The sequence below is a fragment of the Xyrauchen texanus genome, chromosome 49, assembly GCF_025860055.1.
Source record: "Xyrauchen texanus isolate HMW12.3.18 chromosome 49, RBS_HiC_50CHRs, whole genome shotgun sequence".
NCBI classification, from domain to species: Eukaryota; Metazoa; Chordata; class Actinopteri; order Cypriniformes; family Catostomidae; genus Xyrauchen; species Xyrauchen texanus.
This window is the reverse complement of record NC_068324.1, coordinates 4220665-4234342: the sequence shown is the minus strand read 5'-3', so window position 1 is coordinate 4234342 and position 13678 is coordinate 4220665. Positions and strand designations below refer to the sequence as shown.

General features: G+C 40.4%; 1 protein-coding gene across 1 annotated transcript; it reads left to right on the top strand.

Moving 5' to 3' along the window:
* The first annotated feature begins 1366 nt into the window (after positions 1-1366).
* On the top strand, positions 1367-13268 carry LOC127640744 (NUAK family SNF1-like kinase 1). The gene is made up of 5 exons (XM_052123466.1): positions 1367-1514; positions 5445-5510; positions 6205-6324; positions 8579-8711; positions 8971-13268. Exons 1-5 carry the CDS (start codon positions 1395-1397, stop codon positions 10014-10016), a joined length of 1485 nt encoding a protein of 494 aa, XP_051979426.1. The 5' UTR covers positions 1367-1394; the 3' UTR covers positions 10017-13268.
* Positions 13269-13678: the final 410 nt, after the last annotated feature.

The window sequence follows — 13678 nt, the reverse complement described above, 5'->3', positions numbered from 1 at the left end:
GAAGACAAATTTGTTATATTTCTGTGTCTGGCTTTGTCTTTCATTGGTTTAATGTCAAAGTTTCTTTCTGTTTTAATTTTGTGTGGTGTCTATTAAAGTATGTTTATTGGTTTTGGGCTGGTCGTGTTGGGAAAATACTAATACGGGAAAGAATGTGAATTGTTTGCATACTTCTATGTTGACTTTTAGCTGCATGAACTTTCCCAGAGGAACATTTTGTTACTCAAGGTTGCTCTTCCAAAGCTCAGGAGACTTGGCAGAAAGACTTTCTTGTTGCTCTGTAGAATTTGTCGGTCTGCTCCGATATTCAGCGACAGTGTGCGAAGACAGTGATTATCGTCTCTGAAACAGTGAAGCTGTGCTCTGTTACCTCCAATACCTCTCTCTCTCGAAACCGTATTTGCACAATCCCAGAATGCCTCTCACACTCCCTGCAGTGCTGTGAAAAGCAGCCATGGCTAGGAGAGATTCCGGAAAAAGATGTGTGGCAGGGCGGAGATGTGTGGCCTCCTCCTTTCCACTGATCCCTTTACAAGATGAGAACTGATCCTCTCTCTCACTGGATGTTTGACAGCAGCCCCAGACAGCACTTGGTAGTTGGGTGGGGTGAATCGTACAAGACATTTTCGGGGTTTTGCCAAAACAGACATTTTTTGCTGTGTCTGACTGTAATTGGCTATGTTGGTTCCTCTTGATTTTTTGGCTTTGGTTGTTTGTGGATTCTGCCATGACCTGTTGAACTGTCTGGACTGGTCATTGCAAAACAAAGGCTGTCTTTTCACTTTTATGCATCCAGTAGTTTATTTAGTTGTGGGTTGCATTATGAAAAAACGGGGTGCCACAGTGCATATTTATTTTTACTGAACACCTCTGCCTTGGCCTGTGTCAACGTATCTCTCGCTTTCCAATTAAACAGAACTTATTTAGTATTTATAACTAGTGGAATTGGATTATGCAAAGCAGAGGATAAACATATTGGACAATATAACAGCTTTATTGTATATTTACTAGGGCAAAAAAGTCTCAGGTAACAGATGGCAGTAAACACAGCCACACTGCTGAAAGCAGACAGCACAATATGAGAACATGCTCTAGAAAAGGTTTTAAAGATCATGAAAACATAAATTGGATCAAGTGTGTCCAAATGTTTAACTGGTAGAGTAAATTATTGTTAGTTTCTTATTTGTGTAAGCAAAACTAGAAAAAACTAGAGTTTGCGCTGCCGATTCTAGTGTGGTAAACAAATCATTAATAACAGATCATTAATAACATTCAGGTTATATGTAAACAAAGCAGATAAAGTAAAAAAATAAACAAACTGCTGCTCAGATTTTGAGTGTTGTGTTGTTGTTTGTTTCATAGTGTTTGAAAACAAGGACAAGATTGTAATTGTCATGGAATACGCCAGTAAAGGCGAACTTTATGACTACATCAGTGAACGTCGACGTCTGACTGAGCGAGAAACCCGACACTTCTTCAGGCAGATCGTCTCTGCTGTGCACTACTGCCACAAGGTAAGGAACTCACCTCCACCCTCTATATTTCTTAACCCCTTTGTACTGTATCTCTTCCCTCTGGACTCATAAGTATCAGGACTTCATGCAGGGCTGCACGTGCAGTTATTCGATAAAATCGGGCTGTGCAGTGTAGGTCTTTAATCTTTAGCTTTTCTCTGTTTGGGAGGAATCTTGGAAAGGCCAAGTGATGTGAATCAGCTTTGCATCATAAGTAACACATTTAGCAAAGCTTGTCATAGAGTAAAAACCACCCAATGATGGAGTTCATATATGTGCCCGGTTATTGTGTAAATTGTTTTTTGGCTCATTCTCTCTTTAGTTATTGTCTGATTTCATGACTGCACACATCACTTTGCATCATTATGTCAGGCAGACTGAAGATATCATATATGTAATGGTTTTTCCAAGTTTTTCAATCCACTAGTTGTTTTCTTTTAAGGATGTATCTAGTTGGCAAAGTTTAAACCCTTGCTTTAGCAGCAGAATTATTTCTAAAGTGAGTTGGCGCCCTTACAAAAAATCGAGAGTTTTGACAAACTTGCCTCAAACTTGCCATAAACTCGCCACTCATTATTTTCACTTGCAAATCCCATGCAAACCTTTGGCAGCAAAGCTCATTTACATGTGAAAATAATGAGTGGCAAGTTTACGGCAAGTTTGTCACATCTCTAGATTTTGTGTAAGGGCAGTTATTCGTTGTTTTCTGGGTCATGTTATGATGAGTTTACACTATCCCGCAAAGTGGCCATATGCCATATGCAGCTGCCTTCCAAAGACTAGGGTTAGTAGAGTATAATACGTTTTTCAGCATGCCGTTATGTCTTGCATGCAGTCATGCGCTCCAAAGTATTCACTTTTATATGCAAGCCCGTACTGATGCGTTCGACACATACGCAGTACGACTGCTTTGTGATGCGCTTTAGCACGGTCAATGGCACGCACACGTGCGCCGACGTGCTGAGATGCAGACTATCCAAGTGTCTAGAAAAACTGGGCTCCACACGGACTGTCCGCACATACTATACTAATGTGCAGCGAGACATGGCAGTATGCAAATAACTGAAATATCTTAATTGAGATGTACTGAAACTCATAATTGTCAGATTTGGAAGGCTCTAAATAGGCAGCAACTAGCAACAAATGCAAATATTGTAGCACTCTTCAAACAAAGCTTGACTTGACTCGATAATTATTTGCAAAAGATTTTGACATTAACATGTTGCTATGCTATTAATGTGATACTCTTATAAGCATAAAAATACACAGCACACAAATATTGTGGAGTGGTGGGGGAGTAGTGGGCTAAAGCACTGAACTGGTAAGCAGAAGGTTGCTGGTTCGATCCCCACAGCCACTATCGTTGTGTCCTTGAGCAAGGCACTTAAACTCCAGGTTGCTCCGGGGGTATTATCCCTGTAATTAGGGCACTGTAAGTCGCTTTGGATAAAAACCATCTGCCAAATGCATAAATGTAATGTAAATGTAATATTGGGTAAAATAATACATTTTGGATTGAACTACTTTCATTCATTCTTTTTGGTATTGAATTTTATTTTATTAATAATCAACATTTCTCTCACTTAATTACTTTTCACTGAGCTTGTCACAGAATCATTATGGAATTGCGTTCTCCTTCAAATTCAACCAATAGAAGGTATCTTGTGCCACATCCTCACTAATACATTTTTGTTTGAAAACGCATTGATTTCTCTACGTTTATGCCTCTCGTCCACACTGGGACCATGTTTTTCTTCCATCAGAAATGGAGTGTTTCAGAAATGCTCTTCAGGAAACTGAAAACTGAGTTTTCAAGTGAAAGAGGATTAATGTTGATTAATATTGACACCTTTTCAAGTCAAGTGGGCTTTTTATTGTCATTCCTCTAAATAGCTTATATAAATTGGAACGAAATGTCATTACTCCAGGTCCATGGTGCAACACAAAACAGTATGCAAGACTACATAAAGAGTAATACACAGTAGAGTGCAGGACAATAAATACACAGAACAGAACAATAGATACATAGAAAATGAGCTGTAGACTATAAAATATTTTGTAGTGTAGCAGCAATAAATAAAGCATAATTATATGTATATTTAGGTATAGCAAAAATATAGCATTAATGAGATCCATAATTATAAATGACTGATGCAGCTTTGTAAAGTGTAGGTGTGCAATGGGTTAGGTGTTTGACTAGGCCAGGTGAGCATTGGGAGGCAGCAGGGTGTTGAGTAATCTGACTGCCTCAGGGAAAAAACTGTTGCGGAGTCTGCTAATGGTGGCACGGATGCTCCTGTACCTTCTGCCAGATGGCAGGAGGGTGAAGAATCCATGCGAGGAGTGAGAGGGGTCATCCGCAATACTGGTGGCTTTGATGAAGCAGCGGTTGTTGTATGTGGTGTCAATGGTGGGTAGAGCGACTCCTATGATCTTTTCAGCTGTTCTCACAACTCGCTGTAGGGTCTTGCGGTCAGAGGCTGTGCAGTTCCCGTACCACACGGTGAGACAGCTGGTCAGGATGCTCTCTATTGTCCCTCTGTAGAAGGTGGTGAGGTTGGGAGGGGGGTGTTTGGCTCTCTTCAGCCTCCGCAGGAAGTGGAGGCGCTGCTGGGCCTTCTTGGCTAGGCAGGTGGTGTTGAGAGTCCAGAAGGGGTCCTCTGTCATATACACACCAAGAAACTTTTGACTCTCTCCAGTTGTTCCGTTGATGTGCAGTGGTGAGTGGTCTGCTTGGGTCCTCCTGAAGTCAACAATCATCTCTTTAGTCTTATCAACATTAAGAGATAGATTGTTGTCTGTACACCATTTTGCGAGCTGGTTCACCTCCTCTCTGTACACTTTCAATCATTGTTGCTGATGAGGCCCACAACTGTAGTGTCTTCTGCAAACTTGAGGATGTGATTTAAACTGTACTTTGTAGCACAGTCATGAGTCAGCAGGGTAAACAGCAGTGGACTGAGCACACAGCCCTGGTTGGTGCTCAGTGTGGTGGTGATAGAGTTGATGTTGCAGATCCTGACGGACTGGGGTCCCCCAGGGATGATGGTGGTCATTTTGAAGTACAAAGGGACAACTGCTTGGCTCAGGGAAATGTTGAAGATGTCTGTGAGGACATCTGCAAGCTGATCAGCAAATTCCCTGAGCACCCAGCCAGGTATGTTGTCAGAACCTGCAGCTTTCTGTGGGTTAACTCTTGACAGAGCCTTCCTGATGTCTCTTTCAGACAGACAAAGTACTTGGTTGGTGGGAGTTGGGGTGGTCCTCCCAGCTGGCACATAGTTCTGTTCTTTTGTGTCAGGACCTATGATGATTTAAAATGCTGCCTATTTATGCTGCTCACACGTTTTGGAAACAGAGCCATCTTGTGTCACATCCGACAAATTAGATAGCCCCGTTCTCCTACAATGCACTGCTCAGGGCCAGTCATGGTCTTTTTGGGGCTGCACTGGGTGGGCTGATTTGCAGCTGAAGATGACGTGATGCCATATATCAGAGCATGGGAGCTCCTAGACAGCAGAAGGGAGGTGATGAATCATTATCACCATGGGTAACCACAATGCGGGGAGCATTTTCGGGTGGGGTCAGCCAGACGACAAAAGAAAGTCTTCTGTTAAACTGTCAACTTACAGTCCATCTGTTGAGAGCAGTGCATGTTGAACACATGTGTGTTTCATGGCCAAAAGACATCTTTAATGAACTCTCTCAGATCCTAAATCCCATTAGACTGGGTTTCCGGGAGTGCTGTAACCAAACCATTAAGTGTTGAACTGCTTAATCATGTTCTAATCAAGAGCTGCTGTCAGAACAGAACTGTAATTATAGAGTATTTGTGCAACAGATTTTGGTGGTTGTTTGGTCATATTATGTTGGCTATGATGACATCACCTACTGTATAATAAATCTATTCTTCTGGTGTTTTCTATGCAGAATGGTGTTGTTCACCGGGACCTGAAACTGGAAAATGTACTACTGGATGAAAACTGTAACATAAAGGTCAGACATTTTTATGATACAAGACTTTTAAGTGAAGATGACTCTGAAACAGTGGTTGCATCCCGATTTAGTTACAATACATAATAAATGGGACGTACTTCAATATATGTAATATTAATTCAAAGCGTATGAATTTAGCTAGAAGCTAATGCTGGTAGTATGCCTCAGTACCGTTATACTGACTTATTTCATATGTTAAGTAGATGTACTGTACAATAACTTATGCAGTTTGTACTTTTAGTATGTGGTAGGAAGATGTGAATTGCGACAAAGCCAGTCTGTCAATAAGTGTGGTTACATCTGACCCCTGAGTTCCTCTGAGTGGAGACATGATAAGGCTGGATGCGAAGTTCAGACTGCTCATAAAAACATACACAATCTTACAATGTAAAAATAAACTGGGAATAATTACAAAAAAGAATAGATAAGCAAACCTACACGTTCAGGCTTGCTTAAAAAAACCAAGCTTATATTAGCCTAAGATGGTTTGCTGGTCATGTCTGGTTTAAGATTGTTTAGCTGGTTGGCTCTGAGCTTGACCAGCTGAAATGTGGCCAAAACCCCTCTAAAACTGTCAGTCTTGACCAGCCTGACATACTTAGTGGGCAGCTGAAACCAGCAAAATACCTTAGGCTGGTTTAAGCTGTTATAAACTTATAAACTAAAATGTCTCACCTTGTTGTTTGTGATTCAGATTGCTGATTTTGGGCTGTCCAACCAGTATCATAAAGACAAACTTTTGCAGACCTTCTGTGGTAGTCCGCTGTACGCATCCCCAGAGATTGTCAATGGAAGACCGTACTATGGTCCAGAGGTAAGACCAGCTCAGATAATTAAAGCTCTCAAGCCTCTAAATAATAATGACACAAACTCCTCTTTGGGTTGAACTTTTTTCCAGAGTCATAAAAACATGCTGGAATGGTTTACAACAGGCCTGCCTGACATATGATGCAAAGACATAAACTCTTGAGGTTTGCATCATTGTAAATTAAACACCCTACAGTTTTATTATGTTAGCATGTGAAATCCACTTTGAGCAGCTGTGATCTCCCAGAGACTGTCAATGTGGTTAGTGAAGGCTCATTTTGCTCTTTGATGGGATTATCATTCTACAGACCCATAGGAACAGATGAAAACATGCTTTTGAGCTACTCCGCTCAACATGGGGACCATGTTTCTTTCCAAATGTAGTATGTAGTATCTCTGCTGAAAATAGCTTAAACCAGTCTAAAATAGTTTGCTAGTCTTACCTGGTTCCCAGCCTGGTTAGGCTGGTTTGAGAAGAGACCAGCTGGCCAACCATTGAAACTAGCTGAAGTCCAGCTTGGCCAGAGCTAGACCAGCTGAAGACCAACTTTGTTAGGCTGGGAGACCAGCTAGTCCAGCATAGACCAGCAGGGATAATGGATCCAGATGCCCTGGACCCTGTCTTTTGGACACTGGTACATAAACATATAACCAAAGTTCCTTTTGAGCATCATGTATCTCTCTCTGTGTGTATATAGCCCAAGGCATTTAAAAATGGCAGTAGTTCACTGTGCTATATTGACTTCAATCGACTTAATTTGCTGGAATTATCCTCAGGGTGCAAGAACATACTTCATTGTAAAGGCTGTAATCAAAATGAGCAAACCCTTCTGGGAAAAGGCCAAAACTTTCAAGTCAGTAAAACAATAAAGTATAATTTCTTGCCATTGCAGCTGCCTTTAGAAAAACACAATCAAATTGGTCTCTGAGTGATTGCTGTTATCTGACAGCTCAACAGTCTGGCAAACAATCCAGGCTGCTGGTGCAACCATGAGCTTTTTGCCCCACATGCCTTGCCCTTTCACCCCACGTCCCATAGGACTTACATAGCTGACTGCTAGGGCAATATGCAGTGTAATAAAATGTCTTTAACAGACTGATATGGCAGATAGCATTGAAATACCTTAACTGAAAATTGCCAGACACTAACTGGTGATCTTTCTGAATGACTGTATAGCAACAAAAATAATCAAATTTAAGCAAATGGCATTATATTATTTACAACCATCCTGAAAACAAAAAAACATCTTAAATCAGCCTAAGCTGGTTTGCTGGTCTTAGCTGGTCTCCCTGCCTGGTCAAGCTGGTCTAATTTGCTGGTTGCTTGGGAATGCTGGGAGACCAGCTTGAGCAGCTGGCCCTATTTGAGAGAACAGCTAGACCAGATTAAACCAGCCTAGACCTACAAGCTGAGGCTGGTTTAGTATATTTTTCTGGTGGGCTAAGTTGATCAGGTACATCAATAGGTTAGTTCACCCAAAAATGAAAATGTTCTCATCATTTACTTAACCTCATGCCATCCCTGATACAGTATGTATGACTTTCTTTCATCTGCTGAACACAAAACAAAGATTTTTAGAAAATATTTCTGCTCTGTAGGTCCATACAATGAAATTGAATGGGTGCCAAAATGTTGAAGCTCCAAAATCCAGATAAGGGCAACATAAAAGTACTCTAGATGACTCTGGTGGCTAAATCCATATCTTCTTAAGCGGAATGATAGGTGTGGATGAGAAACAGATAAATATTTAAGCCCTTTTTGCTTCACTTTCTCTTTCTTTGTGCATATTGCCCAATACTGGGCAGGGAGGAGTATTTATGATAAAAAATGACATAATATTGATCTGTTTCTCACCCACACCTATAATACCATGTCTGAACACATGGATTTAACCACTGGAGTCATATGGATTACTATTATACTCCCTTATTATGGATATTGGAGCTTCAAAATTTTGGCCTCCATTCACTTGCATTGAATGGCTCTACAGAGATATTTCTCTAAAAATAACTTATGTTCATTTTTGTTCTGCAAAAGAAAGTCATACACATCTGGGATGGCAGGGGAGTGAGTAAATCATGAGAGATGTTTTATTTATTTTGGGTGAACTATCCCTTTAACCTACCCAGCCCTGTCATGTCTTTTTCTACTCCCTCACCCCTTCTGCTTTTGACAGGGTATCTGATGTGTCATGTTTACAACAGTTGGATTTTGCTCAGTGTACTCTTACATTGATATTGATTTCATCTGTTGTCTGCAGGTAGACAGCTGGGCTCTGGGGGTGTTGCTGTATACCTTGGTCTATGGTAGTATGCCATTTGATGGGGGAGACCACAAAAATCTAATTCGCCAAATCAGCAATGGAGAGTACAGAGAACCAACCCAGTCATCAGGTACTGGACTTTAAATTATAAGGCTAGTAGAGCATGCCTTCAATATTATAGAACTCTATAGTATAGCACTGTGGCAGTACCATGCTACAGTGGTGGAATCAGATCGTAAAACTATTAAAATTATTGGATTGCTCTGTCCCACTTAATAATATGAAGGACAGTAGTGCACAGATATGAATGACAAGTAAGGTTATATTGGACACAGGTTATGCTGTCCTTAGTAATGCTAAAATATGAGTCTTGCTGTGTCTTTTGTTAGATGCTCGTGGTTTGATCCGTTGGATGCTGATGGTCAACCCTGAGCGTCGAGCAACAGTCGAAGACATCGCCAATCATTGGTGGGTAAATTGGGGATGGAAGACCAGTGTGTGTGACTGTGAATCACAAAGGGATGCTAGCTCACCCATGCTGGCTCGTCTCATTGACTGGCAGAACCGCACTGAACCTCGACCCACAAAAGCCATCCGGTCTGAACCATTCCTGCTTGTCTGCCAACGGCCCAAAAAGTCCAAGAAAGAAAATGATGTTGGAGTTTCCCTCTGTAATGGTGAAGACAGTCTGGGCCTCAAGAGACCAAAGGGCATCCTGAAGACAAGAACTTCTGAAGAGCAACATTCTCCAAGTCTGGAGGAGATAGAACTGATATCAGGAGCAGGAACCCCAGAGAAGGAATCTGGGCCAGAAGCTAGTGAAGGCCAGGAGGAGCCAGCACTAACAGGCAATCCTCCTTCCAAGGTGGTCTCCATCCTTCCTAAGAAGGGAATCCTAAAGAACAACCAACAACGTGAATCAGGGTACTACTCTTCCCCAGAGCGCAGTGAGTCATCTGACTTGCTAGGTGGCAACATTACACCCCTTGCCACCAACTCCCCACCCAAACGAGTGGTTGGTAGGAAGGGCATCTTGAAGCGCAATGGCAAGTATTCAACATACAGTGGTGCTCCTCCCATGAGTGTCCTTGGGGAACCAGCACCTGGCGATTCTGGTTTATCCCGCAGTCAGAGTCGCCCATCCAGCATTGTGAGGGAGGATAGTGATCCCATCACCAACAGTTGCTTCAACGGCACTGACTGGCCCCCACCCACTACCCGGCCCAAGATCAGAGGCTGTTTGTCTGCAGAAAACCTTCTCCAGCTGGCCAACTTTAAAGGGCTACAGGCGGCTCCACCCCTACACAGTGGGAAATTCGGCAGAGAAATGCAGCTCTCCCCTGGGGATAATAGCAGCTTCTCACTGCTAGGAGACCTGGATGATATGACTCAGGTGTACCAACAAGCCCTAGACATCAGCAACAACCTGTCATAGGGAGAGGGGCCAATTGAGAGGATAGAAGGTGTCGCAAGTGAAAAATGTTTGTTTGGCATGTTGTTGACGACCAGTGTAATACTGGGAATCTATGAATGTGAGTCATTTTTTCAATGAGATGGTATTGGAGTTTGTATACAACCTAACCATTATCCTAACTTTTAACCCTACCAATCCCTACCCTAACCTTAGCCTTAACCCAACCCAATGTCACAGTCAAAATGTTTATCAAATACAACTAGGGGAATTACAGCCTAGATGTATTTGGAGTGTTTGAAGTAAGTTATATTTAAGTTGGTACTCTGGGACATTATCCCCACACAAGCAAGAGATGAAATGTAATGTTTACATGATAAATACAAGGTGTGTTAGCATTTCAGTCTGACATCACTGAATGGCAGTTTTGACAAAACAAAAGAGTCAACGTGAGTTTATCAAGCACCTTAAAACTCTCACAAAGCACATATCGTTTGTGGTCTTTATTTCCAAGAAGAAACCAGGGTCTTGCTCCAAAAGAACTGTTCTTGTCTATTATTTATTAATGATTTTTGTAGGTTTAGTGAAAACTGGTGTGGTCTGGCAGTACTGGAAGAATAAGAAAGTCAAATCTCTAGTTTTCCTTGATTGGAACTGACATATATAATTGTTATTTTTCTGTTTGTTATTGATATATGATTTAAACTGCATATGTATCGATCAAACTCATATTGATCCTTTAAGTCTTATCTATGGAGCATATGTAATTATGTTGGAAGTGCCTTTTTTAATTCATATTAAATTATGTATGTCATTTCCTTGAGGTGGTGAGGGCAACTATTTTATTTTTATTTTATTTTTTAGTTTGTACTGAATGCTTAGAAGAGACCCAGGACCTCAGAGTGCCAAGTCTACCCTACATGCTAAAGAGCTACCTAGGATTATCGTACCCGTTTCTCAAAATTTGCCCAACCAATGATGAAAAGCCAGTGTTTACAGTGCATTATCGTGTATTATACAGTGCATCAAAAGATTAAATTTGTTGGTCCTTGATCAGACTCAAAGGGAGCTTGTATCCAGAGCCCACTACATCATTTACACTGTATGTGTGTACCGTTGTGTAAATCAAGGTGCCAACATCCCAGATTGGTTGTTTCTGATTTAGTCTTGACAGAAACATGCATGTATGCACCATGTGTTTCTCTGAAATGGTACACTTGTGGTTTATGGATTGGATTAGGTGACTGTTTAGGGTTTCTGGACACTTTCACCTTAACAAGGTCTAACACAAGATAGAAATCTCAAACACACTCTAAGCTCCCAAGAATGTTCCAGGCAGAGACAAGCTTGTTTGGCTATTTCCATAAGTTTTGGCTTGTAGGAACATAGTCTCTCCTGGTGTTTATCTGTTGATCCTTGGGTATTTGATTGCTTAGCTCTAAGAATAACAGATTATTGGTTCTCTGTTGAACTTTGATGCCCAAAACACCCCCGCTAGGGCTAAAAAAAACACAAGTAGACCGATTAGTTTCAAAGCAGTGATGAGCCAGCAAATTCCAAAGGCTCTTTAGAGGCATGTTTGGACTAGATCTTAACATCATAACCCAGAGAGCTTCCCTGTGTCATAGGTTTAATGGCACAGAAGCTTTATTGTCTCAGAATCTTTGGTCTTTTGTGTCTTTGGTTTCAGTTGAAAGTACTGTAAGTATAATTATAGTTTTAGGCTGTTGTCTAAATGTTTTTAGAAGGTACGAGTGCAGTAGTTGTAGAACGAAGAGATGTTTAACAAGATAGATTTGTGAAAGCTTTTATGGATGGAGGACACTTTTCCAGTTAGTGGGATACATACTTAGCATCATTCACTGGAAAAGATGAATGTAGCTTTTTATTTTGCTGCAAGTAAAGAAAGACAAGTGTACGTGTAGTAATAAGAGAGATGAAGAATGTAGGTTAAAGGATAAGGAAATTATTTTGTACCAAAGATGGTGATTATGGGTAAAGATACACAAGTGAGATGCAAAGGAGGAAGATAGCTAAATCGATAAATGGTTGGCAATATTAATGAAAAACAAATGTTTTCACCAAAAAATTAATAAAAAATCTGTTAAAGACTGTGGGATGCTTTTTGTTTGAAAGAGGTCCTGGGTAGATATTATAGACACACCTAACGTGTATCGTATTGTACTGCATTTCTGTATTGCATTGTATTTTCAACTGGATTCACAGTGATCGAATTATACTATGTTAGTATTTTTATGTTATTGCGCTTCTGTTTTTGATTATCCAAAATACTGTTGTTATTGATTTACATTACCGAAGAATGTTAAACGTATAATCAACAATCTCTCCAGGTCTTGAGAGGTTTTCAGCACTAGGCGAACATGCTGTGCTAATGTCTAGCATTTAGCTCAAACAGATGATCGACCACACTACTGCACAAATTCCATCAGGGTCATTTGATGCAAGCGTGTCACCAAATTTCAGAAGCCGCCAGAGAGAACTGACTCAATATTTGGTGTCACGAAATTCACTATCAACGTTATTTGTTGTAACACTTTAGGACAAGGTTGAGGAACCAAATGTGCCATTTGTTTTTACCATAGTGCCAATATTTAGAGAGGCCATTTCAAATCAAATGCAAAAATGCTCTTAGCCAAACTTGAAATACCTAGTGCATATTAATTAGTCAGAATTCAAGGTAGAGGAACATTTGACTGGATATTGTTATTGACAGTACTGAAAGTTGTAGTATTATGTTATTTATATATTATTTTTATAATGGTTAATTACTATTGTTGGTCAATGCCATAATCTTTTTTGGGGGTTTGGTATCAGTTTAAAAAAAATCCTGGACTGCCAAGGTATTTTTCGTTCAGTGCCTTTGCAATCTTTTATGATTTGTGTTTCATTTTTGACAATTATATAATTACTATTGCATTTTTATACTCTTATTTATTGGTGGTGAAGCCATTTTATTTCATTTAATACCATTGCATTCACATTGTCTGAAATAGTGTGTGTGAGTGTGTTTAGACAAACAAACAGAAGACAACTGGAAGAGCAGAAAGACATAGAGTGCTTTGTGGTCATGTTTTTGTGTTTTAAAGCTTTGATTGTGTATTCAGTTGCTAAGCGGCTTTGGTTTTTGTTTGGTGGAGATATCTCGCAAACCAGCAGTGTTTTGTACCACAAATCCAAATCTGTGTAAAACCAACTCAATAAATGGATAATATTGAAGGAGTTGATAGCTGTGTCAGCTTTATTTAACAGTGGCTTAATCCAAATTATTCACGCACACATATGCAAATGAATATCCTGTGTCAACACAGAATGATGCAGCAATAAAGGAATACTTAATCCAAAAGTTAAAATACTGTCATTACAACATTAGGGTGAGAATTATTTGTGGGCTAATTAGTCCTTTAAACCACAGATTTACACAAAATCAGAGTAAATCTATGGAACAAGAACAAGAAGAAGAAATATGTAAAGGAGAGATTGCTGTCTTAGCCAAATTTAATTTGATCCTGATTTCCAGAAAGGGGGTGGGGATAAAGAGCATTTCAGCTATGTGCCAGTGCCAAAGAGAGTTGGCCGACCTATTGCACGGACCAGACAGACCCAAATACAGTACTACTAAGTTCTGATATAAAGTCTTTGATTTCCAAGGTTTTAGAAGACTTTCT

Coding starts and splice junctions, on each gene's coding strand:
- LOC127640744 (XM_052123466.1), top strand. CDS start 1,395: ATGGAATACGCCAGTAAAGGCGAACTTTATGACTACATCAGTGAACGT. Junction 5,511..6,204: donor ATGAAAACTGTAACATAAAG/GTCAGACATTTT, acceptor TTTGTGATTCAG/ATTGCTGATTTTGGGCTGTC. Junction 8,712..8,970: donor AGAACCAACCCAGTCATCAG/GTACTGGACTTT, acceptor GTCTTTTGTTAG/ATGCTCGTGGTTTGATCCGT.